The sequence below is a fragment of the Arachis ipaensis genome, chromosome B8 (genome assembly GCF_059453495.1).
Source record: "Arachis ipaensis isolate K30076 ecotype BB chromosome B8, ASM5945349v1, whole genome shotgun sequence".
Lineage (NCBI taxonomy): Eukaryota > Viridiplantae > Streptophyta > Magnoliopsida > Fabales > Fabaceae > Arachis > Arachis ipaensis.
In genome coordinates, this window is record NC_142443.1 from 13,248,480 (window position 1) to 13,276,426 (window position 27,947).

The following is a 27,947-nucleotide window of genomic DNA, read 5'->3' on the forward strand; positions in this document are numbered from 1 at the left end:
AACAATCTCCGTGGGATTGACCCTTACTCACGTAAGGTTTATTACTTGGACGACCCAGTGCACTTGCTGGTTAGTTGTATCGAAGTTGTGAATGAAAAATGATTTATTAAGACGTGCATACAGAGTTTCTGGCGCCGTTGCCTGAGATCACAATTTCGTGCACCATCCAACAATGTAAGTTAAAAATATTTATGTTACTCTTTTAGATGTTTTTAATAATTTTTGTTTAATTAGACGGAAAATGTAACTTAGCACTACACTTGATTCCTGTTTCTCAAAAAAAAAAAAATTCTAATTATTCAAATTAGAAATTAATACACTAGACGAATTGAAAAACTGCATATATCAATATAGAATTTCACAAAAAAAGTGACTATTCATTAAACACTAACAACAGTAAAAAATTAACTCTGCTATAACCATGGTGAACCGAAATTTACTCATGGGTGAACAAAAATTTACATTAATAAAAAATATAACTTGTACAATCCTCTCTTTGATAATTCATATCTGGTGTATTGTAAAGAGTGGAGCTTGACTGAATCGATGATGCGGAGTCTAAAAGGTTCAACTACAAAAGACATAATTAATTGTATATTAGCAAAATGAACAATTGAATTTTTAACTAATCAAAAGCAAGTCAATTTTACCTCGCTTGGAGCTGTCTTTTTCTTTTTCTTCATGGCATTTGATATCTTTTTTTCCAGGTTTGATCCAAGTCTGTTCTTGGGCCAACCTCTTGTTTTGACACGTGGTGGGCTTTGAAGGTCATTCATATTGCTTAATGTCACTTCTTCGTGCGTTAACAAACTTTTTCCTTTGCTTCTCTCTTGATATTCTTCCATCTCTTTCATGACCTTGTCAAATGCTCGGTGTAGAATTCTGGTCAACTTTTTAGACTCGGATGCAAATTCACATATATTGTGCGACCGAAACACCAATTTGTCAAATCTCTTACTTTTCGGCTCCAGTAGAGGTTCATCTTGGCTGCTCTTGATGTGTGTATACCTCCTCTTTATGTTCTTGCTCCAGCGTTCTAATATGTATTTCGGTGCCACATTATCCACTCGCTCAAAGCTTAGGACGCTTAGGGAATGGCGGCACAATATGCCCCTAGACTCAAATAGCAAGCAATGGCACTTTACATCTCGTGATACTGCATCGTAGGTGACGACAAACTTGTTGAATGTGGAGTTGGAAACCTGCTCTATGACTTTATATCTTGTGAAACCTAGGGTGGAATGCATTAATCTTGTGATACAGTTCACTTTACCTCTGAATTGTGCTTGAACTTCCCTGAACTTCTCATGGGTATATACATGCTGAAACTGTGCCTCTATTGCTGATTTTGTTGCGTACGGTATCACGGTATGAAAATTTGCAGCATCAAATTCTCTCTTTGCTTGCTCTCTGCTTGCTAGGCAATTGTCGTATTGCTTTACGAATTGTCTCAAGGAGCTATTCCGTGTGATGAATGTAAAACCCGATTATTTAATAAATGATTAACTCATAAATTAAAATTTATTCTAAAAAATTAAAAATGTGATTTTCATGGTTTAATATGATAGAGAAAATTAAAATGAGAATTTTGACACTAATTTTAAAGAATTTAGCCCAAAATTGGGCCAAACGGGTCGAACCGAACCCAAACCGGGCCCGTGGGTCCCACCCACTCACTTAATTAAATGAACTCAGCTCATTCCTCTCTCCCATTTCATGCCATTCACACTGCTGGTGCACAGCAAGAGGGGAAGAATCCCAATTCCCAAACTCAAACCTTCATCTAATCTTCAATCCTTGATAACTTTTGATCCGGAGTTTCAATCGCCGCAACGTTTGCGGCCACGCGACCGTGTCGCCATACTCTACAAAGCCCAAAACCTTATTTCAGAGGTAAGTCATGAATTGATTTCAGTTTCTCAGCCCTTGATTTCAAAAATATTAAGATAAAGTGTTGAGATTTTGGGCTCTTTGATGTTATAGGATCCAAATAGCTTGAAGGAAAGGCTTTGTCTTGCCTCTTTGATTCTTGGGTAAGGTAAGAGATCTCAAACCCTAATAAAATTTCTGAATTTAGGCATTTGGGTATTGAGTTGTTGTGTTTGGATGTGATAATTGTGGTTTAGGTAGTGTGTATGTGAATATTGAAGCTTAATTGAGGTATTGGAAAGCTTGGAGTGGGCATGTGGTGCTAGAAATGTGACATTGGAGGTGTCGGAGCCTTGAAAATTGAGAAAAAAGTAAAATTAGAAGTGTTCCGAGTTGAGCGGGGAATCGGCCAAGGTATGATTTTAGTTTCCTATATCTACAATGTAATGTGATTGTGAAAACTTAGGCTAGTGACCCATAGGATAGGTTTGGATTGATATGGTTGTTGAATTTGGTTGGATGATGATGTATGTGAATTTGGATGAGTAACATTGTCAATGTTGTTAAATAATGTTGATTATTGAGTATGAATGAGGTTGATGTTGAAGATTGATAGTGATAGAATGATTATTGATGAGTTAGTTGGATGAGATGGGGTTTAGTGTGAAATCATGGGTGATTGAGTATGAGAATTTGATGATGTATGTTGTGAATTGTGAACTTGGATTGTTGAGTTAAAGTTGATGAAATGGAGAATTGCTATATTGTAGAATGAATATGGAAGTTGGAAATGTGGTAGAGGTTGAAATGGTTTGGTTTTGGTTGAAATTTTGGTAAGTTGAGAATTTGGTGAACTTTTGTAAAATTGAATTTTTGATGAACTTCAACGGATCATATCTTGAGCTACTGTTTTTGAAATTTAATGCATTTTATATCAAATGAAAGATACTTTAACAAGCTTTAAAATGGTTTAAATTTTGTGGAAATATGAATTCTGTAGAAAGAGATATGATCATTGAAGGTTGGGATCTGAAATCTGAATTCTGTGAATGCTGCAGAATTTGTGATTTCTGGTTTGTGTGCGCACGCACACCCTGTGGATTTTTATCCTGTGCACACACACAGCCTTGTGCATATGCACACACAGGGATATGGCTGCTGCTGGGAGTGTTACCACACTTTGTGCACGTACACAACTAACGAAGTCTTGCAAGTTGTGCGTGCGCACAGCCTTGTGCGCACGTGATGAGCGGATAATTTATACGCTTTTTGGCATTGGTTTTAGGTAGTTTTTAGTATGTTCTAGTCACTTTTTAGTATATTTTTATTAGTTTTTATGCAAAAATTCACATTTCTGGACTTTACTATGAGTTTGTGTATTTTTCTGTGATTTCAGGTATTTTCTGGCTGAAATTAAAGGACCTGAGCAAAAATCTGATTCAGAGGCTGAGAAAGGACTACAGATGCTGTTGGATTCTAGCATCCCTGCACTCGAAGTGGATTTTCTGGAGTTACAAAAGCCCAATTGGTGCGCTCTCAATTGGGTTAGAAAGTAGACATCCTAGGCTTTCCAGAAATATATAATAGTTCATACTTTGCCCGAGATTTGATGGCCCAAACTGGCGTCCAAACGCCAGCCAGAGACCCTTTTCTGGTGTAAAACGCTAGAACTGGCACCAAAGCTGGAGTTAAACGCCCAAACTGGTATCCAAGCTGGCGTTTAACTCCAAGAAGGGCCTATGCACATGAAAGCTTCAAGGCTCAGTCCAAACACTCACCAAGTGTGTCCCGGAAGTGGATTTCTGCACTTAGACTTATTCTCTGTAAACTTAGGTTACTAGTTTAGTATAAATAGAACTTTTTACTATTGTAAAAGGACCTTTTTGGCTTTTCTTCAACATTTAGAAATCATATTAGGCCATTTGGGAGGCTGGCCATTCGGCCATGCCTAGACTTCTCTCTTATGTATTTTCCAACGGTGGAGTTTCTACACCTCACAGATTAAAGTGAGGAGCTCTGCTGTTCCTCATGAATTAATGCAATTACTACTGTTTCTCTTTCAATTCACGCCTACTTCTTCTCCAAGATATACTCTTGTACTTAATTCAGTTAAGTCAAAATGAAGGGGTGACCCGTGACAATCACCCAATCTTCGTTACTCTCTTAGCCAAGATCCGCGTGCCTGACAACCACAAAGCGGTCTACATGATGTTCAACGTAGTCATTGGACGACAGCCGGAGTATATTCTCTTAGGTCTCTGATCCACCGATTTGCATCGCCTCTCCTGATAACAGAGCATCCGAATCCGTGATTAGGATCTTCGTGGTATAGGCTAGAACCAATAGACAGCATTCCTGAGATCTGGGAAGTCTAAACCTTGTCTATGGTATTCCGAGTAGGATCTGGGAAGGGATGACTGTGAAGAAGCTTCAAACTCGCGAATGTTGGGCGCAGTGATAGTGTGCAAAAGGATAAATGTATCCTATTCCGACACAAGTGAGAACCGACAGATGATTATCCCTGCGGTAGCTGTGCCTGGTATTTTTCATCTGAGACGAGAAATCTGACAGTTGACTAGCCGTATAGAAACCGTAGCCGGACCATTTTCACTGAGAGGATCCTACAACTTGCCATGGAAGGGAGTACGCATGATTGGATGAAGACAATAGGAAAGCAGAGGTTCAGAGGCAACAAAGCATCTCCAAACGCTTATCTGAAATTCCCACCAAGGAATTACATAAGTATCTTTATCCTATTTTATATTTTATTTATCTTTTAATTATCAAAACCTCATAACCATTTGAATCCGCCTGACTGAGATTTACAAGATGACCATAGCTTGCTTCAAGCCGACAATCTCTGTGGGATCGACCCTTACTCACGTAAGGTATTACTTGGACGACCCAGTGCACTTGCTGGTTAGTTGTATCGGAGTTGTGAAAAGTGTGAATCACAATTTCATACACCAAGTTTTTGGCGCTGTTGCCAGGGATTGTTCGAGTTTGGACAACTGACGGTTCATCTTGTTGCTTAGATTAGGTAATTTTCTTTTATGTTTAAGTCCTTTATTTTCTTTTCAAAAAATTTTCAAAAAATTATAAATTTTTTTTAGGATGAATTCTAGAGTTTCAAGATGATATGTTGAAGCCTGGCTGGCTATTAAGCCATGTCTAATTCTTTTGGACTGAGGCTTCCACTTATCATTGCAGGAGCCTGTTGATTCCCATCAATTTGGCTATTGTATGTCTTCCTATGCTAAAGCTTGGCTGGCTATTAAGCCATGTCTAATTCTTTGGACCAGAGCTTTAGACTAACATTGCATGATTCCTTGAATTTTGATTAAAAATTTTGAATTTCTTATTTTTCTTTTTCCAAAATAATTTTCAAAAAAATACAAAAAAAAAAATAATAAATTAATAAAATCAGAAAAACCAAAAAAAAATTATGTTTCTTGTTTGAATCTAGTGCCAAATTCTAAGTTTGGTGTTTTGTGTATCTTTCTTTTAAAAAAAATTGTCAAAATGTTCTTGGTGTTCATCTTGACATTCAAGGTGTTCTCGCATATTTTCTTTGTTTTAATCCAAAATCACAAAGAAAAAGAGCTCACTGGCGTTGAAACGCCAGTAAGAGGCATTTTGGGCGTTAAACGCCAGTAAACATATCATTCTGGGCGTTAAACGCCAGAAAGGATAGCATTCTGGGCGTTTAATGCCAGAACTGGCAGCATTCTGGGTGTTTAGAAAAATGCCCAGTAAGGAAGGATTACTGGCGTTTAACGCCAGCCAGGGTACCTGGCTGGGCGTTAAACGCCCAAAATGGCCACCAAGAGGGCGTTAAACGCCAGAATGGATACCATTCTGGGCGTTTAACGCTAGGATGACACAAGGGAGGTAATTTTGTTTCAAACTCAATATTTTTTAAATTTTCATATTTTAATTCATGATTTTCAAAATCTTATCTTTTTTCATATCCTCTTTTATCAATCATATCTTTTAAAAAAAATCAAATCTTTTTTTTTATTTTTCTTTTAATAACTTCGAAAATCCTTGCTAACAATTAATGTTTTGATTCAAAAATTTTAAATTTGTTACTTTCTTGTTAAGAAAGGTTCAATATTTGAATTTTAGAATCATATCTTTTAAGTGAAGTCATTAATTCTAATTTTAAAAGCAAATCTTTTTAATTTCCTTTTCAAATCCTTTTTCAAAATAAATTTCAATAATATCTTTTTAGAATTATATCTTTTTAAAATTTAATTTCAAAATCTTTTTCTAACTTCTAATCTTTTCAAAATTACCTAACCACTTTTCCACTTCTAATTTTCGAGAATAACTCACTACTTTTTCAAAATTTCTTTTTCAAATTTTTGAATACTCTCTCTTTCATTTCTTTCTATTTATTCTATTTAATCACTAACACTTCTCTTCTACTCATAATTCGAATCCCCTCTCTTCTCTATGTGTTCGAATTTTTCTCCTTCTACCTCATTCCTCTATTCTTCTTTGCCCCTGACACATTAAGGAATCTCTATACTGTGACATAGAGGATTCCATTACTCCCTTTGTCTCTTATTTTTCATATGAGCAAGAGCAAGGATAAGAACATTCTTGTTGAAACTGATCCTGAACCTGAAAGGACTCTGAAGAAGAAGCTAAGAGAAGCTAAAGCACAACACTTCAGAGAAAACTTTGCAGAAAATCTCGAAAAAAAAGTAGACATGGCCGAACCCAACAACAATGCAAGGAAGATGCTTGGTAATTATACTACACCAACTTCCAACTTCTATGGAAGAAGCATCTCAATTCCTGCCATTGGAGCAAACAATTTTGAGCTAAAGCCTCAATTAGTCTCTCTAATGCAGCAGAACTGCAAGTTTCATGGACTTCCATCAGAAGATCCTTATCAGTTCTTAACTGAATTCTTGCATATCTGTGACACTGTTAAGACCAATGGGGTTGATCTTGAGGTCTACAAACTTATGCTTTTCCCCTTTGCTGTAAGAGACAGAGCTAGGACATGGTTGGACTCACAACCTAGAGATAGCCTGAACTCTTGGGACAAGCTAGTCACGACCTTCTTGGCCAAATTCTTTCCACCTCAAAAGCTGAGCAAGGTGAGAGTGGATGTCCAAACCTTCAGACAGAAAGAAGGTGAATCTCTCTATGAAGCTTGGGAAAGATACAAACAATTGACCAGAAAGTGTTCTTCTGACATGCTTTCAGAATGGAGCATCTTGGATATATTCTATGATGGTCTGTCTGAATTATCTAAGATGTTATTGGACAACTCGGCTGGTGGATCTCTTCATCTGAAGAGAACCCCTGCAGAAGCTCAGAAACTCATTGAAGTGGTTGCAAATAACCAGTTCATGTACACTTCTGAAAGAAATCCTGTAAATAATGGGATGACTCAGAAGAAAGGAGTTATTGAGATTGATACTCTGAACGCCATATTGGCTCAGAATAAAATATTAACACAACAAGTCAATATGATTTCTTAGAATCTGACTGGATTGCAAGCTGCATCCGGCAGTGCCAAAGAAGCCTCCTCTGAGGGAGAACCCTATGGAAATACCTATAACCCTTCATGGAGAAATCACCCAAAATTTTCATGGAAGGATCAACAGAAGCCTCAACAAAGCTTCAACAACAATAATGGTGGAAGAAATAGGTTTGGCAATAGCAAACCTTTTTCATAATCTTCTCAGCAACAGACAGAGAATTCTGAGCAGAGCCTCTCTAGCTTAGCAATCATAGTCTCTGATCTAACTAAGACCACTCACAGTTTCATAAATGAAACAAGGTCCTCCATTAGAAATTTGGAGGCACAAGTGGGTCAACTGAGTAAAAGAGTTACTGAAACTCCTCCTAGTACTCTCCCAAGCAATACATAAGATAATCCAAAAAGAGAGTGCAAGGCCATAACTACATCCAAAATGGCCAAACCTGGAGAGAGTGAAAAGATAGTGATTTCCAGTGAGGAAGACCTCAAGGGACGGCCACTGACCAATAAGGAGTTCCCTAATGAAGAACCAAACAAATCTGAGGCTCATACAGAGGCTATAGAGATTCCACTGAACCTATTAATGTCATTCATGAGCTCTAATGAGTATTCTTCCTCTGAAGAGGATGGAGATATTACTGAAGAGTAAGTTGCTAGGTATCTAGGAGCAATCATGAAGCTGAATGCAAAGATATTTGGTAATGAGACTTGGGAGGATGAACCTCCATTGCTCATCAATGAACTAAATACCTTGGTTCAGCAGACATTGCCTAAGAAGAAACCGAATCCCGGAAGGTTCTTAATATCTTGCACCATTGGCACCATGACCTTTGAGAAGGCTCTATGTGACCTAGGGTCAGGAATCAACCTCATGCCACTCTCTGTAATGGAGAAACTAGGAATCTTTGAGGTACAAGTTGCAAGAATCTCACTAGAGATGGCAGACAAATCAATGAAAAAGGCTTATGGACTAGTAGAGGATGTCTTAGTGAAGGTTGAAGGCCTTTACATCCTTGCTGACTTCATAATCCTAGACACTGGGAAGGATGAGGATGAATCCATCATCCTTGGAAGACCATTCCTAGCCACAGCAAAGGCTGTGATTGATATGGACAGAGGAGAGTTAGTTCTTCAATTGGATGAGGACTACCTTGTATTTAAGGCTCAAGGATCTCCCTCTGTAACCATGTAGAGGAAGCGTGAAAAGTTTCTCTCAATACAGAGTCAAGCAAAGCTCCCACATTCAAACTCTAAGTTTAGTGTTGGGAGGCCACCATTAAGCTCTGAGTCTCTGTGAAGCTCTGAAAGAGCTCACTATCAAGCTATTGACATTAAAGAAGTGCTTATTGGGAGGCAACCTGATGAGCGGATAATTTATACGCTTTTTGGTATTGTTTTTAGGTAGATTTTAGTATGCTTTAATTAGTTTTTAGTATATTTTTATTATTTTTTAAGCAAAATTCACATTTCTAGACTTTACTATGAGTTTGTGTGTTTTTCTATGATTTCAGATAATTTCTGGCTGAAATTGAGGGACCTGAGCAAAAATCTAATCAGAGGTTGAAAAAGGACTGTAGATGTTGTTGGATTCTGACCTCCCTGCACTCGAAATGGATTTTCTGGTGCTACAGAAACCCAAATGGCGCGCTCTTAATTGCGTTGGAAAGTAGACATCCAGGGCTTTCCAGCAATATATAATAGTCCATACTTTGTCCGAGTTTAGATGACACAAAATGGCGTTCAACGCCAGATCTCTGCTTTATTCTGGAGTAAAACGCTAGAAACACGTCACAAGTTAGAGTTAAACGCCAAAAACACGTTACAACCTGGCGTTTAACTCCAAAAGAAGTCTCTACACGTGAAAGCTCAAGGCTCAGCCCAAGCACACACCAAAGTGGGCCCCGAAAGTGGATTTCTGCACTTAAACTTATTTCTGTAAACCCTAGTAACTAGTTTAGTATAAATAGAACTTTTTACTATTGTATTTTTATCTTCTGGATCGTCTTTGATTCTGGGATCAGGTCTTTGGATTGATCTTTGATCAGTTGTATGCGATCTTAGACTTTCAAGGGGGCTGGCCATTCGGCCATGCCTGGACCATTATCACTTATGTATTTTCAACGGTGGAGTTCTACACACCATAGATTAAGGTGTGGAGCTCTGCTGTACCTCGAGAATCAATGCAAAGTACTACTGTTTTTCTATTCAATTCACGCTTATTCTTATTCTAAGATATCCATTCGCACCCAAGAACCTGATGAATGTGATGATTATGTGACACTCATCACCATTCTCACTTATGAACGCGTGCCTGACAACCACTTCCATTCTACATGAAAACAAGCTTGAATGAGTATCTCTTGGATTCCTGGTCCATGCGTATGGTTGCCTCTCCTGACAACAAAGCCTTCCATTCTGTGAGATCAGAGTCTTCGTGGTATAAGCTAGAATTAATAGGCAGTATTCTTGAGATCCGGAAAGTCTAAATCTTGTCTATGGTATTCCGAGTAGGATCTGGGATGGGATGACTGTGTTGAGCTTCAAATTCCTGAAGGTTGGGCGTAGTGACAGACGCAAAAGGATCAATGGATCCTATTCCAACACGATTGAGAACCGACAGATAATTAGCCGTGCGGTGACAGCGCACCTGGACCATTTTCACTGAGAGGACGGACGGTAGCCATTGACAACGGTGATCCCCTAACATACAGCTTGCCATGGAAAGGAGTATGAATGATTGGAAAGACATTAGGAAAGCAGAGATTCAGAAGGAACACAGCATCTTTATACGCTTATCTGAAATTCCCATCAATGAATTACATAAGTATCTATATCTTTATTTTATGTTTTATTTATCTTTATATATTCAAAAACTCTATAACCATTTGAATCCGCTTGACTGAGATTTACAAGATGACCATAGCTTGCTTCAAGCCAACAATCTCCGTGGGATCGACCCTTACTCACGTAAGGTATTACTTGGATGACCCAGTGCACTTGCTGGTCAGTTACATGGAGTTGTGACAAAGTGAGAATTATAATGTGAGCACCAAGTTTTTGGAGCCGTTGCAAGAGGATCACAATTCCGTGTACCAAATTTTTGGCACCGTTGTCGGGGATTGTTTGAGTTTGGAGCCAGGGATTGTTCGAAATTTCGACAACAACACCAAGTTTTTGGCGCCGTTGCCTGGGATTGTTCGAGTTTGGACAACTGATGGTTCATCTTGTTGCTCAGATTAGGTAACTTTCTTTTTGTTTTCTTTTCAAAAATACTTTTTCAAAACTCTCCCTCTGTTTTCGAAAATCCTTCAAAATTTTTAAGAATGAATTCTAGAGTTTCATGATAACGTGTTGAAGCCTGGCTGGCTGTAAAGCCATGTCTAAATTCTTTTGGACTGAGGCTTCCTCTTCACATGCTTGAACTATGTATGCTAGAGTTTGGCTGGCCATTGGCCATGTCTAGTGTTTTGGACCAAAGCTTTCATTCAAAGCTTGGTTGGCTATTAAGCCATGTCTAATTCCTGGACCGGAGCTTTAGACTAACATTGCAAGGATTCCTGGAGTTCTTATTAAAAATTTTGAATTTCTTTGCTTTCTTTTTCAAAATAATTTTCGAAAAAAAATACAAAAAAATTTATAAAATCATAAAAACCAAAAATATTTTGTGTTTTTTGTTTGAGTCTAGAGTCAATTTTTAAGTTTGGTGTCAATTGCATGTTTCTATTTTTCTTGCATTTTTCGAAAATACACGCATTATGTTCTTCATGATCTTCAAGTTGTTCTTGATGAATTTCCTTGTTTGATCTTCATATTTTCTTGTTTTGTGTTGCATCTTGTTTTTCATATGCATTCTTGCATTCATAGTGTCTAAACATGAAAGATTTCTAAGTTTGATGTCTTACATGTTTTCTTTTCTTGAAAATTTTTCAAAAATAAGTTTTTGATGTTCATCATGATCTTCAAAGCGTTCTTGGTGTTCATCTTGACATTCATAGTGTTCTTGCATGCATCATGTGTTTTAATCCTAAATTTTCATGTATTGAGTCATTTTGTTGTTTTTCTCTCTCATCATTAAATGTCAAAAAATCAAAAAAATATCTTTTTCTTATTTTACTCATAAATTTCAAAATCTTTGGGTTGACTTAGTCAAAAATTTTTAAAATTAGTTGTTTCTTGTTAGTCAAGTCAAGATTTCAATTTAAAAAAAAATTTATCTTTTCCAAATCTTTTTCAAAATCAAATATTTTTCATTTTTTTTCATTTGTTTTTCGAAAATTTTTAAAAATCTTTTTCAAAACTTTTTCAAAAATCTTTTTCCTATTTTTATTTCATATTTTCGAAATTAATACTAATAATTAATATTTTGATTCAAAAATTTCAAGTTTGTTACTTTCTTGTTAAGAAAGATTCAAACTTTAAATTCTAGAATCATATCTTGTGATTTCTTGTGAGTCAAGTCATTAATTATGGTTTTAAAAATCAAACCTTTTTAATTTATCTTTCAAATCTTTTTCAAAATAGATTTCAATCATATATTTTCAAACATATCTTTTTCAAATTATATCTTTTTCAAAATTTAATTTCAAAATCTTTTTCTAACTTCTTATCTTTTTGAAAATTAATTTCAAAATCTTTTTTTTTTCAAAACCACCTAACCACTTTTTCATTCCTAATTTTCGAAAATTACTAACCCCTTTTTCAAAATTAATTTCGAAATTTTATCTCTCTCATCTCTTTCTATTTATTTTATTTATTTACTAACACTTCTTCTCTACTTACCAAAAATTCGAACCCTCTTCTCTTCTCTCTCTGTGTTCGGACTTTTTCTTCTTCTCTTCTACTCACATAAAGGAATCTCTATACTCTGACATAGAGGATTTCCATTATTTTTTGTTCCCCTCTTTTTCATATGAGCAGGAGCAAGGATAAGAACATTCTTGTTGAGGCAGATCCTGAACCTGAAAGGACTCTGAAGAGGAAGCTAAAAGCAGCTAAAGCACAATACTCTGAAGAGGACCTAACAGAAATTTTCGAAAAGGAAGCAGAGAAAACAATAATGACCGAACCTAATACCAACAATAACAATGCAAGGAGGATGCTTGGTGATTATACTACACCTACTTCCAATTTTTATGGAAGAAGTATCTCAATCCCTGCCATTGGAGCAAACAACTTTGAGCTTAAGCCTCAATTAGTTTCTCTAATGCAACAGAATTGCAAGTTTCATGGACTTCCATTGGAAGATCCTCATCAGTTCTTGGCTGAATTCTTGCAAATCTGTGATACGGTCAAGACCAATGGGGTTGATTCCGAGGTCTATAGACTCATGCTTTTCCCTTTTACTGTAAGAGACAGAGCTAGAACTTGGTTGAATTCATAACTTAGAGATAGCCTGAACTCTTGGGATAAGCTGGTCACGGCTTTCTTAGCCAAGTTCTTTCCTCCTCAAAAGCTGAGCAAGCTTAGAGTGGATGTTCAAACCTTCAGGCAGAAAGAAGGTGAATCCCTTTATGAAGCTTGGGAAAGATACAAACAGTTGACCAAAAAGTGTCCTTCTGACATGCTTTCAGAATGGAGCATCCTGGATATATTCGATGATGGTTTGTCTGAATTGTCTAAAATGTCATTGAACCATTCTCCAGGTGGATCCATTCATCTGAAGAAAATGCCTGCAGAAGCTCAAGAACTCATTGAAATAGTTGCAAACAACCAGTTCATGTATACTTCTAAAAGAAATCCTGTGAAAAATGGGACAATTCAGAAGAAAGGAGTTCTTGAGGTGGATACTCTGAATGCCATACTGACTCAGAATAAAATATTGACTCAGCAAGTCAATATGATTTCTCAGAGTCTGAATGGATTGCAAAATGCATCCAACAGTACTAAAGAAGAATCTTCTGAAGAAGAAGCTTATGATCCTGAGAACCCAGCAATGGAAGAGGTGAATTACATGGGTGAAGCCTATGAAAACACCTATAAACCTTCATGGAGAAATCATCCGAATTTTTCTTGGAAGGATCAACAGAAGCCTCAACAAGGCTTCAATAATAATAATGGTGGAAGAAACAGGTTTGGCAATAGAAAACCTTTTCCATAATCTTCTTAGCAACAGACAGAGAATTCTGAGCAGAAATCTTCTAGCTTAGCAAATATAGTCTCTGACCTCTCTAAGGCAACCCTAAGTTTCATGAATGAAAAAAAGTCCTCCATAAGAAATTTAGAGGCACAAGTGAGCCAACTGAGTAAGAAAGTCACTGAAACTCCTCCTAGTACTCTCCCAAGCAATACAGAAGAGAATCCAAAAAGAGAGTACAAGGCCATTGATATAACCAAAATGGCCGAATCCATATAGGAGGGGGAGGACGTGAATCCCAGTGAGGAAGATCTCATGGGACGTCCTCTAAACAAAAAGGAGTTCTCTATTGAGGACCTAAAGGAATCTGAGGCTCATACAGAGGCCATAGAGATTCCATTAAACTTTCTTTTACCATACATGAGCTCTGATGAGTTTTCTTCCTCTGAAGAGGACGAAAACATTACTGAAGAGCAAGCTGCTCAATATTTAAGAGCAATCATGAAGCTGAATGCCAAGTTCATTAGTAATGAGACTTGGGAAGATGAACCTCCCTTTCTCATTAATGAACTAAAAACATGGGTTCAGCAAACTTTACCTCAAAAGAAACAGGACCCTGGTAAATTCTTAATACCTTGTACCATAGGCACCATGACTTTTGAGAAAGCTCTGTGTGACCTGGGGTTAGGGATAAACCTTATGCCACTCTTTGTAATGGAGAAACTAGGCATTTTTGAGGTGCAAGCTGCAAGAATCTCATTAGAGATGGCAGACAAATCAATGAAAAAGGCTTATGGACTAGTAGAGGACGTGCTAGTAAAGGTTGAAGGCCTTTACATCCCTGCTGATTTCATAATCCTAGACACTAGGAAGGATGAGGATGAATTCATCATCCTTGGAAGACCCTTCCTAGCCACAACAAAAGCTGTGATTGATGTTGACAGAGGAGAACTAGTCCTTCAATTGAATGAGGACTACCTTGTGTTTAAAGCTCAAGGTTATCCTTCTGTAAACATGGAAAAGAGGCACGAGAAGCTTCTCTCAATACAGAGTCAAACAAAGCCCGCAAAATCAAACTTTAAGTTTGGTGTTGGGAGGCCACAACCAAACTCTAAGTTTGGTGTTGAGAAGCCCCCACAATCAAATTCTAAGTTTGGTGTTGGGAGGCCATCATCATGCTCTGAACATCTGTGAGGCTCCATGAGAGCTTATTGTCAAGCTATTGACATTAAAGAAGTGCTTGTTGGGAGGCAACCCAATTTTTATTTATTTATGTTTTTCCTATTGTTATTTTATGTCTTCTTAGGTTCATGATCATGTGAAGTCACAAAAACAACTGCAAAAATTGAATAAAAATAAAAACAGCATTAAAAATAGCACACCCTGGAGGATAAGCTCACTGGCGTTTAAACGCCAGTAAGAAACATCAAACTGGCATTTAACGCCAGAAAGAAGCATCAAGCTGGCGTTAAACGCCAGAAACAAGCAGCAAGCTGGCGTTTAACGCCAGAAACAGGCTGCAAGCTGGCGTTAAATGCCAGAAACAAGCATAGAACTGACGTTTAACGCCAGAAACACGCAGGAGTCTGGCATTAAATGCCAGGATTGCACTCTAAGGGCGTTTACACGCTTAAATGGTGCAGGGATGATAAATCCTTGACACCTCAGGATCTATGGACCCCACAGGATCCCCACCTACCTCAACTCACCTTCTCTCTTCTTCACACAATCCAATAACACTCATCCCCACCTACCTTCAAATTCAAAATCCTTTACCTCCCAAACCCAACCCCTAATGACCGAAACCTAACCCTCTCCCCTCTCTTATATAAACCCTTTATTACTCATTCTTTTTCACACATCACAACCTCTACTACTACTCCTTGGCCGAAACCTATACCTCCATCCATCTCCTCTATTTTCTTCTTCTTCTTCTTCTCATATTCTTTCTTCTTTTGCTCGAGGACGAGCAAACTTTTAAGTTTGGTGTGGTAAAAGCATAGCTTTTTTATTTTTCCATAACCATTAATGGCATCTAAGGCCAGAGAAACCTCAAGGAAGAGGAAAAGAAAGGCAATTGCTCCCACTTCTGAGCCATGGAAGATGGAGAGATTCATCTCAAAAGCCCATCAAGACCACTTCTATGAAGTTGTGGCCAAGAAAAAGGTGATTCCTGAGGTCCCTTTTAAGCTCAAAAAGGGCGAATATCCGGAGATCCGACAAGAGATTAGAAGAAGAGGATGGGAAGTTCTCTCCAATCCTATTCAACAAGTCGGAATCTTAATCGTTCAAGAGTTCTATGTAAACGTATGGATCACTAGGAACCATGATCAAAGCATGAACCCAAACCCAAAGAATTGGCTTACAATGGTTCGGGGGAAATGCCTAGATTTTAGTCCGGAAAATGTGAGATTGGCGTTCAACTTGCCTATGATGCAAGAAGACGTACGCCCCTACACTAGAAGGGTCAACTTTGATCAAAGGTTGGACCAAGTCCTCATGGACATATGTGTAGAAGGAGCTCAATGGAAAAGAGACTCAAGAGGCAAGCCAGTTCAATTGAGAAGACCAGACCTTAAGCCTGTGGCTAGAGGATGGTTGGAGTTCATCCAACGCTCCATAATTCCTACTAGCAACTGATCCGAAGTAACTGTGGATCGGGCCATCATGATCCATAGCATCATGATTGGAGAGGAAGTAGAAGTTCATGAGATCATACCTCTAGAACTCTACAAGGTGGCGGACAAGCCCTCTACTTTGGCAAGGTTAGCTTTTCCTCACCTCATTTGTCACCTTTGCAATTCGGTTGGGATTGTCATAGAGGGAGACATCCTCATTGAAAAGGACAAGCCCATCACTAAGAAGAGGATAGAGCAAACAAGAGAGCCCACTCATGGATCTCAACATGAGCATGAGGAAGTCCCTCATCAAGAGATCCCTGAGATGCCTCAAGGGATGCAATTTCCTCCAAACAACAATTGGGAAACAACTCAACACTTCTCTAGAAAGATTGAGTTACAACATGAACCAATTAAGGGTGGAACACCAAGAGCACTCCATCATTCTCCAAGAGATTAGAGAAGATCAAAGAGCTCTGAGGGAGGAGCAACAAAGGCAAGGAAGAGACATAGAGGAGCTCAAGAACACCATTGGTTCCTCAAGAATAAGACGCCACCCTCACTAAGGTGGACGCATTCCTTAACTTCCTTGTTCTTATTTTTCTGTTTTTCGGTTTTGTACCTTATGTTTGTCTATGTTTTGTGTCTTTACTACATGATCATTAAGTTTCTAGTAACTATGTCTTAAAGCTATGAATAATTCCATGAATCCTTCATCTCTCTTAAATGAAAAATGTTCTAAAGAAACAAAAGAACAAAAAGTACATGAGTTTCGATTTCATCCTTGAAATTAGTTTAATTATATTGATGTGGTGACAATACTTTTTGTTTTCTGAATGAATGCTTGAACAGTGCATATTTTTTATATTGAATTTTATGAATGTTAAAAATGTTGGCTCTTGATCGAATGATGAACAAGAGAAATGTTATTGATAATCTGAAAAATCATAAAATTGATTTTTGAAGCAAGAAAAAGCAGTGAATAAAAAGCTTGCGGAAAAAAATGCGAAAAAGAAAAAGAAAGAAAAAGAAAAAGCAAGCAGAAAAAGCCAATAGCCCTTAAAACCAAAAGGCAAGGGTAAAAAGGATCCAAGGCTTTGAGCATTAATGGATAGGAGGGCCCAAGGAAATAAATCCAGGCCTAAGCGGCTAAATCAAGCTGTCCCTAACCATGTGCTTGTGGCATGCAGGTCCAAGTGAAAAGCTTGAGACTGAGTGGTTAAAGTCGTGATCCAAAGCAAAAAAAAAAGAGTGTGCTTAAAAACTTTGGACACCTCTAACTAGGGACTTTAGCAAAGTTGAGTCACAATCTGAAAAGGTTCACCCAGTCATGTGTCTGTGGCATTTATGTATCCGGTGGTAATACTGGAAAACAAAGTGCTTAGGGCCACGGCCAAGACTCAAAAAAGTAGCTGTGTTCAAGAATCAACATACTTAACTAGGAGAATCAATAACACTATCTGAATTCTAAGTTCCTATAGATGGAAATCATTATGAAATTCAAAGGATAAAGTGGGATGCCAAAACTGTTCAGAAGCAAAAAGCTACTAGTCCCGCTCATCCAATTAGAACTAAGCTTCATTGATATTTTAAAATTTATAGTATATTCTCTTCTTTTTATCCTATTTGATTTTTAGTTGCTTGGGGATAAGCAACAATTTAAGTTTGGTGTTGTGATGAGCGATATACGCTTTTTGGCATTGTTTTTAGGTAGTTTTTAGTATGTTTTAATTAGTTTTTAGTATATTTTTTAGTTTTTAAGCAAAATAAACATTTCTGGACTTTACTTTGAGTTTGTATATTTTTCTGTGATTTCAGATAATTTTTGGCTGAAATTGAGGGACCTGAGAAAAAATCTGATCAGAGGCTGAAAAAGGACTGCAGATGCTGTTGGATTCTGACCTCCCTGCACTCGAAATAGATTTTCTGGAGCTACAGGAACCCAAATGGTGCGCTCTCAATTGTGTTAGAAATTAGACATCCAGGGCTTTCCAGCAATATATAATAGTTCATACTTTGTCCGAGTTTAGACGACGCAAAATGGCGTTCAACGCCAGCTCTTTGCTTTATTCTGGAGTAAAACGCCAGAAATACGTCACAAGTTAGAGTTAAACGCCAAAAACACGTTGCAACCTGGCATTTAACTCCAAAAGAAGTCTTTACACGTGAAAGCTCAAGGCTCAGCCCAAGCATACACCAAAGTGGGCCCCAGAAGTGGATTTCTGCACTTAAACTTATTTCTGTAAACCCTAGTAACTAGTTAGTATAAATAGAACTTTTTACTATTGTATTTTTATCTTCTAGATCGTCTTTGATCCTGGGATCAGGTCTTTGGATTGATCTTTGATCAGTTGTATGCGATCTTAGACTTTCATGGGGCTGGCCATTCGGCCATGCCTGGACCATTATCACTTATGTATTTTCAACGGTGGTGTTTCTACACACCATAGATTAAGGTGTGGAGCTCTGCTGTACCTCGAGAATTAATGCAAAGTACTACTATTTTTCTATACAATTCACGCTTATTCTTATTCTAAGATATCCATTCGCACCCAAGAACCTGATGAATGTGATGATTATGTGACACTCATCACCATTCTCACTTATGAACGCGTGCCTGACAACCACTTCCATTCTACATGAAAACAAGCTTGAATGAGTATCTCTTGGATTCCTGGTCCATGCGTATGGTTGCCTCTCCTGACAACAGAGCCTTCCATTCTGTGAGATCAGAGTCTTCGTGGTATAAGCTAGAATTAATAGGCAGCATTCTTGAGATCCAGAAAGTCTAAATCTTGTCTGTGGTATTCCGAGTAGGATCTGGGATGGGATGACTGTGTCGAGCTTCAAACTCCTGAAGGTTGGGCGTAGTGATAGACGCAAAAGGATCAATGGATCCTATTCCAACACGATTGAGAACCGACAGATGATTAGCCGTGCGGTGACAGCGCACCTGGACCATTTTCACTAAGAGGACGGACGGTAGCCATTGACAACGGTGATCTCCCAACATACAGCTTGCCATGGAAAGGAGTATGAATTATTGGATGAAGACATTAGGAAAACAAAGATTCAGAAGGAACACAGCATCTTCATACGCTTATCTGAAATTTCCATCAATGAATTACATAAGTATCTCTATCTTGATTTTATGTTTTATTTATCTTTATATATTCAAAAACTCTATAATCATTTGAATCCGCCTGACTGAGATTTACAAGATGACCATAGCTTGCTTCAAGCCAACAATCTCCGTGGGATCGACCCTTACTCACATAAGGTATTACTTGGACGACCCGGTGCACTTGCTGGTCAGTTACATGGAGTTGTGACAAAGTGAGAATCATAATGTGAGCACCAAGTTTTTGGAGCCGTTGCAAGAGGATCATATATCCATGTACCACAACCCAATTTTATTTATCTATGTTAGTTTATTTTTTTTCTTTAGGAAGATGATCATGTGAAGTCACAAAAACAACTGCAAAAATTAAAGCAAAATAAAAAACCGCATAAAAAACAGCACATCCTAGAGGACGAGCTTACTGGCGTTTAAACGTTAGTAAGGATAGCCAAATGGGTGTTTAACGCCCAGCCTGGCACCATTCTGGGTGTTAAATGCCAGAACTGGTAGGCAAACTGGCGTAAACACTAGAAAAAGGTGTCTGGAGTTTGGCTGGTGTTAAACGCCAGTAAGGACAGCAGAATGGGCATTTAACGCCCAGTCTGGCACTATACTGGGCGTTAAACGCCAGAACTAGCAGGCAGACTGGTGTTTAACACTGGAAATGGGCAGCAACCTGGCGTTTAACGCCAGGAATGGCACATAGAGGGCATTTAAACGCCAGGGAGGTGCAGGGATGAGAAGTCCTTGACACCTCAGGATCTGTGGACCCCACAGGATCCCCACTACCCCCACCTCACACTCTCTTCTCTTTACACATTTCTATAATACTCTTCTCCAAACACCATTCACCTATCAAATCCTACCCTCTTCCCCATATTCTCTTCACCACTCACATCCATCCACTAATTCCCAAAAACCCATCATAAAATCCCACCTACCTCACCATTCAAATTCAAACCATTCCCCCCCAAACCCACCCAATCCCACACGGACCCCCTCTCTCCCTTACCCTATAAATACCACTCCTTACTCCTTCCATTTCACACATCTCAAACACTCTTCACCCCCTTGGCCGAACCTTTCACACGCCCTAATCTCCTCATTTTCTTCTTCTTCTACTCTCTTCTTTCTTCTTTTGCTCGAGGACGAGCAAACCTTTTAAGTTTGGTGTGGGAAAAAGCTCTGCTTTTTAATTTTCCATAACCATCAATGGCACCTAAGACCGGAGAAACCTCTAGAAAGAGGAAAGGGAAGGCAAGTGCTTCCACCTCCGAGTCATGGGAGATGGAGAGATTCATCTCAAAGGTCTATCAAGACCACTTCTATGAAGTTGTGGCCAAGAAAAAGGTGATCCCCGAGGTCCCCTTCATGCTCAAAAAGAGTGAATATCCGGAGATCCGACATGAGATTCAGAGAAGAGGATGGGAAGCTCTCAACAATCCCATTCAACAAGTCGGAATTTTAATGGTCCAAGAGTTCTATGCTAATGCATGGATTACTAGGAACCATGATCAAAGTATGAACCCGGACCCAAAGAATTGGCTCACAATGGTTCGGGGGGAAATACTTAGATTTTAGTCCGGAAAATGTGAGGTTGGCGTTCAACTTGCCAATAATGAAAGGAGACTCTCATCCTTTCACTAGAAGAGTCAACTTTGATCAAAGGTTGGACCAAGTCCTCAAGGACATCTGTGTGGAATGAGCCCAATGAAAGAGAGACTCCAAAGGCAAGCCGGTTCAACTAAGGAGGCATGACCTTAAACCCGTGGCTAGAGGATGGTTAGAGGTCATCCAACGCTCCATAATTCCTACTAGCAACCGGTCCGAAGTAACTGTGGATTGGGCTATCATGATCCATAGTATCATGATTGGAGAGAAAGTGAAAGTTCATGAAATCATACCTCTAGAACTATACAAGGTGGCTGACAAGCCCTCCACTTTGGCAAGGTTAGCCTTTCCTCATCTCATTTGTCACCTATGCAATTCGGCCGAAATTGTCATAGAGAAAGACATCCTCATTGAAGAGGACAAGCCCATCACCAAAAAGAGGATAGAGCAAACAAGAGAGCCCACTCATGGACTTCAACAAGAGCATGAGGAAGTCCCTCATCAAGAGATCCCTGAGATACCTCAAGGGATGCAATTCCCTCCACACAACTATTGGGAGAAACTCAACACTTCTTTAGGAGATTTGAGTTCCAACATGGAGCAACTAAGAATGGAGCACCAAGAGCACTCCATCATTCTCCATGAGATTAGAGAAGATCAAATAGCCATGAGAGAGGAGAAACAAAGGCAAGGAAGAGACATAGAGGAGCTCAAGAATGCCATTGGTTCTTCAAGAGGAAGAAGACGCCACCATCACTAAGGTGGACCCGTTTCTTAATCTCCTTGTCTATTTGCTTTTCTATTTTTCGATTTTTATGCTTTATATTTGACCATGTTTTTGTCTTCATTACATGATCATTAGTGTGTAGTACTATGTCTTAAAGCTATGAATAATTCCATGAATCCTTCACCTTTCTTAAATGAAAAATGTTTCTATTGCAAAAGAACAAGAAGTACATGAGTTTCAAATTTTATCTTGAAAATAGTTCAATTATTTTGATGTGGTGACAATACTTTTTGTTTTCTGAATGAATGCTTGAACAGTGCATGTTTTTGATAGTGAAGTTTATGAATGTTAAAATTGTTGGCTCTTGAAAGAATGATGAAAAAAGAGAAATGTTATTGATAATCTGAAAAATCATAAAATTGATTCTTGAAGCAAGAAAAAGCAGTGAAAAACACAAAGCTTGCGAAAAAAAATGGCAAAAAAAATGAAGAAAAAGCAAGCAGAAAAAGCCAATAGCTCTTTAAACCAAAAGGCAAGAGCAAAAAGCCAATAACTCTTTAAACTAAAAGGCAAGGGTAAAAAGGATCCAAGGATTTGAGTATTAATTGATAGGAGGGTCCAAAGGAATAAAATCCTAGCCTAAGCGGCTAAATCAAACTGTCCCTAACCATGTGCTTGTGGCATGCAGGTCCAAGTGAAAAGCTTGAGACTGAGTGGTTAAAGTCGTGATCCAAAGCAAAAAGAGTGTGCTTAAGAACTCTGGGCACCTCTAACTGGGGACTCTAGCAAAGCTGAGTCACAATCTGAAAAGGTTCACCCAGTTATGTATCTGTGGCATTTATGTATCCGGTGGTAATACTGGAAAACAAAATGATGAGGGTCACGGCCAAGATACATAAAGTAGTTGTGTTCAAGAATCAATATACTAAAATAGGAAAATCAATAACACTATCCAAATTCTGAGTTCCTATGGATGCCAATCATTCTGAACTTCAAAGGATAAAGTGAGATGCCAAAACTGTTCAGAAGCAAAAAGCTACTAGTCCCGCTCATCTAATTGGGACTAAGTTTCACTGATATTTTGGAATTTATTGTATATTCTCTTCTTTTTATCCTATTCTATTTTCAGTTGCTTGGGGATAAGCAACAATTTAAGTTTGGTGTTGTGATGAGCGGATAATATATACATTTTTTGGCATTATTTTTAGGTAGTTTTTAGTATGTTCTAGTCACTTTTTAGTATATTTTTATTAGTTTTTATGCAAAAATTCACCTTTCTGGACTTTACTATGAGTTTGTGTGTTTTTCTATGATTTCAGGTATTTTCTGGCTGAAATTGAGGGACCTGAGCAAAAATCTGATTCAGAGGCTGAGAAAGGACTGCAGATGCTGTTGGATTCTGACCTCCCTGCACTCAAAGTGGATTTTCTAGAGCTATAGAAGCCTAATTGGTGCTCTCTCAATTGAGTTGGAAAGTAGACATCTTGGGATTTTCAGAAATATATAATAGTCCATACTTTGTTAGAGATTTGATGGCCTAAACTGGCATCCAAACGCCAGTCAGAGACCCTTTTCTGGTGTAAAACGCCAGAACTGGCACCAAAGCTGGAGTTAAACGCCCAAACTGGCATCCAAGCTGGCGTTTAACTCCAAGAAGGGCCTATGCACGTGAAAGCTTCAAGGCTCAGACCAAACACTCACCAAGTGGGCCCCAGAAGTAGATTTTTGCACTTAGACTTATTCTCTGTAAACCTAGGTTACTAGTTTAGTATAAATAGAATTTTTTACTATTATAAAATGACCTTTTTGGCTTTTCTTCAACATTTAGAAATCATATTAGGCCATTTGGGAGGCTGGCCATTTGGCCATCCCTAGACTTCTCTCTTATGTATTTTCCAATGGTGGAGTTTCTACACCTCACAGATTAAGGTGTGGAGCTCTGCTGTTCCTCATGAATTAATGCAATTACTACTGTTTCTCTTTCAATTCATGCCTACTTCTTCTCCAAGATATACTCTTGTACTTAATTTAGTTAAGTCTGAATGAAGGGGTTATCCGTGACAATCACCCAATCTTCGTTACTCGCTTAGCCTATATCCGCGTGCCTGACAACCACAAAACGGTCTACATGATGTTCAACGTAGTCATTAGACGACAGCTGGAGTATATTCTCTTGGGTCTCTGATCCACAGATTTGCATCGCCTCTCCTGACAACAGAGCATCCAAATCCATGATTAGGATCTTCGTGGTATAGGCTAGAACCAATAGACAGCATTCCTGAGATCTGGAAAGTCTAAACCTTGTCTGTGGTATTTCGAGTAGGATCTGGGAAGGGATGACTGTGAAGAAGCTTCAAACTCGCGAATGTTGGGTGCAGTGACAGTGTGCAAAAGGATAAATGTATCCTATTTCGACACAAGTAAGAACCGATAGATGATTAGCCCTGCGGTAGCTGTGCCTGGTATTTTTCATCCGAGACGAGAAATCCGACAATTGACTAGCCGTACAGAAACCGTAGCCGGACCATTTTCACTGAGAGGATGTTACAGCTTGCCATGGAAGGGAGTACGCATGATTGGATGAAGACAATAGGAAAGCAGAGGTTCAGAGGCAACAAAGCATCTCCAAACGCTTATCTGAAATTCCCACCAAGGAATTACATAAGTATCTTTATCCTATTTTATGTTTTATTTATCTTTTAATTATCAAAACCTCATAACCATTTGAATCCGCCTGACTGAGATTTACAAGATGACCATAGCTTGCTTCAAGCCGACAATCTCCGTGGGATTGACCCTTACTCACGTAAGGTATTACTTGGACGACCCAGTGCACTTGTTGGTTAGTTGTATCGGAGTTGTGAAAAGTGTGAATCACAATTCCGTACACCAGCACGCACACGTTGGGAAGCATGTTCTATTGAGGGCATTCACACGCCTTGTGCGAGCGAACAGAATTGCAAAGATTTTACTCCTGTGTGTACGCACACCTCTATGTGTACGCACACATCTTGAAATTCTTCTAGGCGTGCGCATGCACTCCTCTGTGCGTACGCACACTGCCCTGTTTTCTTATATAAACCTTGTTTTTAAATTTTTCACTTTCCCAGCAAGCTTGTAATCTTCCGTGACCCTGTTTTCAGCAAATATGACTTTTGTGTTTTTAAAACTAAATTTCAAACTTCTAAGCCTCTATTTTCATCCGTTTAGTCCTAGATCTGTATAGTATGCCTAGTAATGAGAGGAAGCTAGGAAAGGTGGTAGCTTAAGAGTGAAGTAAGGAGAGGGTTAATGATGAATTATGATTAATTATGATTGTATGAGTTGCTGAGGGTGATGATGGAAGTGTGGTGTATGCCGTGAGCCGAAGGACATTATTTAATAATGATTATTGGCTGGTTATAGATTATGTTATGAGCCGGATGGCTATGATAAAAAATTGTGATTTATGGCTGGAAATGAAAATGTGAATGTGAATGATTGTTTTATCTTGAGCTCTCTTTCTGGAAAGTGCGACCCCAGAGAGATGGTGGAAGGTGAGGATCCCCTTCTTTGTTCCTTCTGGCATTGTAAAATCGCCCCCAGCGAGATGGTAGGAGGTTAGGATCCCCTCCTTGGTTCCTCCTGGGCATATGAGAATGTACCTCCTAGGTAGATGCAAGGGTTATAGTTTCGCCCCACTTGCTCGAGGTTGGTTAGTATAGAGGCTCCCCGGATGAACGCAAATGTTGTGGTTTCTTCCCACTTGTCCCGGGTTATGATGAGTGATGATACGGTCATAATGAATAATTATGGGATGTTATGAGTGGATGTGAAATAATTATCTGAGATACTAGTTTTCCTGGATGAAAGCAGTGACTAGCCACCACGTGCTCCAAGTTGAGACTCGATACTCTGCTGACCCTATGTCGCAAGGGTGGCTGGACACTGTGAAAGTTTCGGATGAGCTCGCCCCCGTGGATAAACACCAATGTGGGTGTTGTATGATTATGATTATGATTATGTTTATGATTGAGAATTACTCGAGTTGGGAATGTGCGATAGAAGGACAGTCCAATGGTTAGCTTCCAGGACTTGTCGGGTTGGCTTTATAACCAACAGATGAGACTCATCAGCCACTAGGACAGGCATGAGTCATATGCATCTATATGTCTTGTTTGGATTGCCTAAGTGATTGCATAACTAAATGCTACTTGATTATCTACTATATTTGAATCCTATTTGTGATTTCTCTGTTTGTAATAATTGTGGTTATTGCATTTGGTTCCATTGGTGGTTGGGAGGTTTGGAGGAGTCAGAAAGGGGAGTTTTAGATAGCTCTGAAGACCCTTAGCTAGTTGTCTATTTTAATTTTATGGTTTAATTATGTTTTAAGCTTTAATTATCTGTTGGAAGTTCTAGGATTGCCTTCGGTTTTCCCTGGCCATTATATGTTAGATATGTGGGCACTGTTACCATGCTGAGAACCTCCGGTTCTCACCCATGCGGGTTTTGTGGTTTTCAGATGCAGGGCAGGTGGCACCTTGCTGAGGCATGCTGGAAGCTTCTGATGTTGCAAAGATCTTTATCTTTCGGGTTTATTTTGGTTATTTGTATTTGTTTAGATACTTATTATCTCCATCTATTATATATATATATATGCTGTATTAATTCCTCTTAGAGGTGATTTTGGAGATTCAGGATTTTGTAACTCTGCATTTTGGGTTTTCTTTTGGGTTTTTCCTATATATCTATATATGTATAACTATGTGCTCGGACCGGTTTATCTTTGCGAGCCGAGTTTTGAGTTTTGTTACATGTGTTTTGGAACTCTTAGTATATAATTTCATTAGCTTGCTCTATCCTGCTTACGTTACCGTACACGGAGTGTTGTGCTTTTCAATTTAACAATTTTGCGTTATCCCTTTCTTCAAAGGCTCCTAGTTATAAACCTTTTACACTATATTATATATTAAATTTTTACTTTTAGAGGTCGTAGCACTTCGCCATCTCTGTTTTACATCCTAAGTGTAAAGCTCTGTGTGGTAGGGTGAACAATGAACTTGTTAAAAAATGAATGCATTCTCTCGCTCCTTTGTGTGCTTCTCATCTCGGCCCAGAAGTGGTGATCCAAGTAAACTGGAATCCATATATGCCGATCCTTGTACAGCTCTGTAAAACAAACCGAACCCATAAGGTGTGGTGAACCGAAAACAATGCATGCTTTGGGAAAAAAAGATTTGTGCATGAAAATAATTTGAATTGAAACCTCAATTACCTGAAAGCCACTTCTTGCCTCCGAGGCCATACTTTGTGAGGAAATCCTTCCAGTTTTTGTCAAATATGTCTTTTGTGTACGAGTTCCAAAGAACATGGCTCATCTCTTGTTCAATATCAATGTGTCCCTTGTGGCTGTTTAGTTTGCTTGGGATCTTCTTCATGATGTGCCAGATACACCAGCGGTGAATTGTTGTTGGCATGCATAGCTCAATTGCCCTTTGAATCGATGTGCATTGATCGGTAAGAATGCCTTTTGGTGCCTTCCCTCCCATGCAACGTAGCCAACACTCAAATTTCCATTTGAATGATTGAATGTCCTCATTATTCATCAGCGCACATCCAAGAAGTGTCGACTGGTCGTGATGATTCACGCCAACAAAAGAACCTAAAACTAGGGCTGGCAATGGGTAGGGTAGGGTAGGTTTGGACTCTACCCTAACCCTACCCGCGGGTTGAAAACTTTCTTAAAACTCTATCCTACCCTACCCGTGGGTTGAGAATCTCTCAACCCTAACCCTACCCGCACCCTAAAGTTCTAAACCCTACCTTACCCGCAGAAAAATAAAAAATGTTCAAGCTATAAAGGTAGGGTAGGTGTTCATGCATCGGTTCGAGCTATAAAGGACCGGGTTGGCCGACCTCTCGGAAGGTTGGCCCATGACCGACCTCTTAAAGTTGGCCCATTACCGACCTCTTCTCAAAAGAGGTCGGCCAAATCCCCAGAGGAGCCCAAAGCAGGCCCAAACGAAGGGACACAGTCCAAATCTAAAGGCAGCCCAAGACTAGAAAGATAAAGGCGGTTCCCCTTAAAGATAAGATGACTTCACTCAAAGATAACTATCTTATCTCAAGAGAAGATCACTCCACACCATTATAAATACACTGGAGCACCTAGGTATAACTCATACTCTAATTCTACTAAAAACCTGCCTAAAGCACGTGCAAACTTAAGCATTGGAGTCTCTTGTAGGTACCACCACCCTCCGGTGACGAAGGATCAGCAGCACCGCCAAGTCCAACAAGTCAGACGCAACAGCTTCGGCCACCAGAACCAACAAGTCAGACACGACAGCTCCGGCCACCAGATCCAACAAGTCGGACAGGACAGCTCCGACCAGTACAGTAGATCTCGTTCGAGATCGACCTACAGTTTCAGGTAACCCTCA

The 27,947-nt window shown here is 39.0% G+C and overlaps 1 protein-coding gene across 1 annotated transcript; it reads right to left on the minus strand.

Annotated features, from left to right (window-relative positions):
- Nucleotides 1-319: 319 nt before the first annotated feature.
- On the minus strand, nucleotides 320-27,053 carry LOC148547248 (protein FAR-RED IMPAIRED RESPONSE 1-like). Its single transcript, XM_088495357.1, has 4 exons — nucleotides 26,780-27,053; nucleotides 651-1,417; nucleotides 487-571; nucleotides 320-336 (listed from the first exon to the last, which is right to left on the minus strand). The coding sequence occupies exons 1-4, from the start codon at nucleotides 27,051-27,053 to the stop codon at nucleotides 320-322; spliced, it is 1,143 nt and encodes a 380-aa protein (XP_088351483.1).
- Nucleotides 27,054-27,947: the final 894 nt, after the last annotated feature.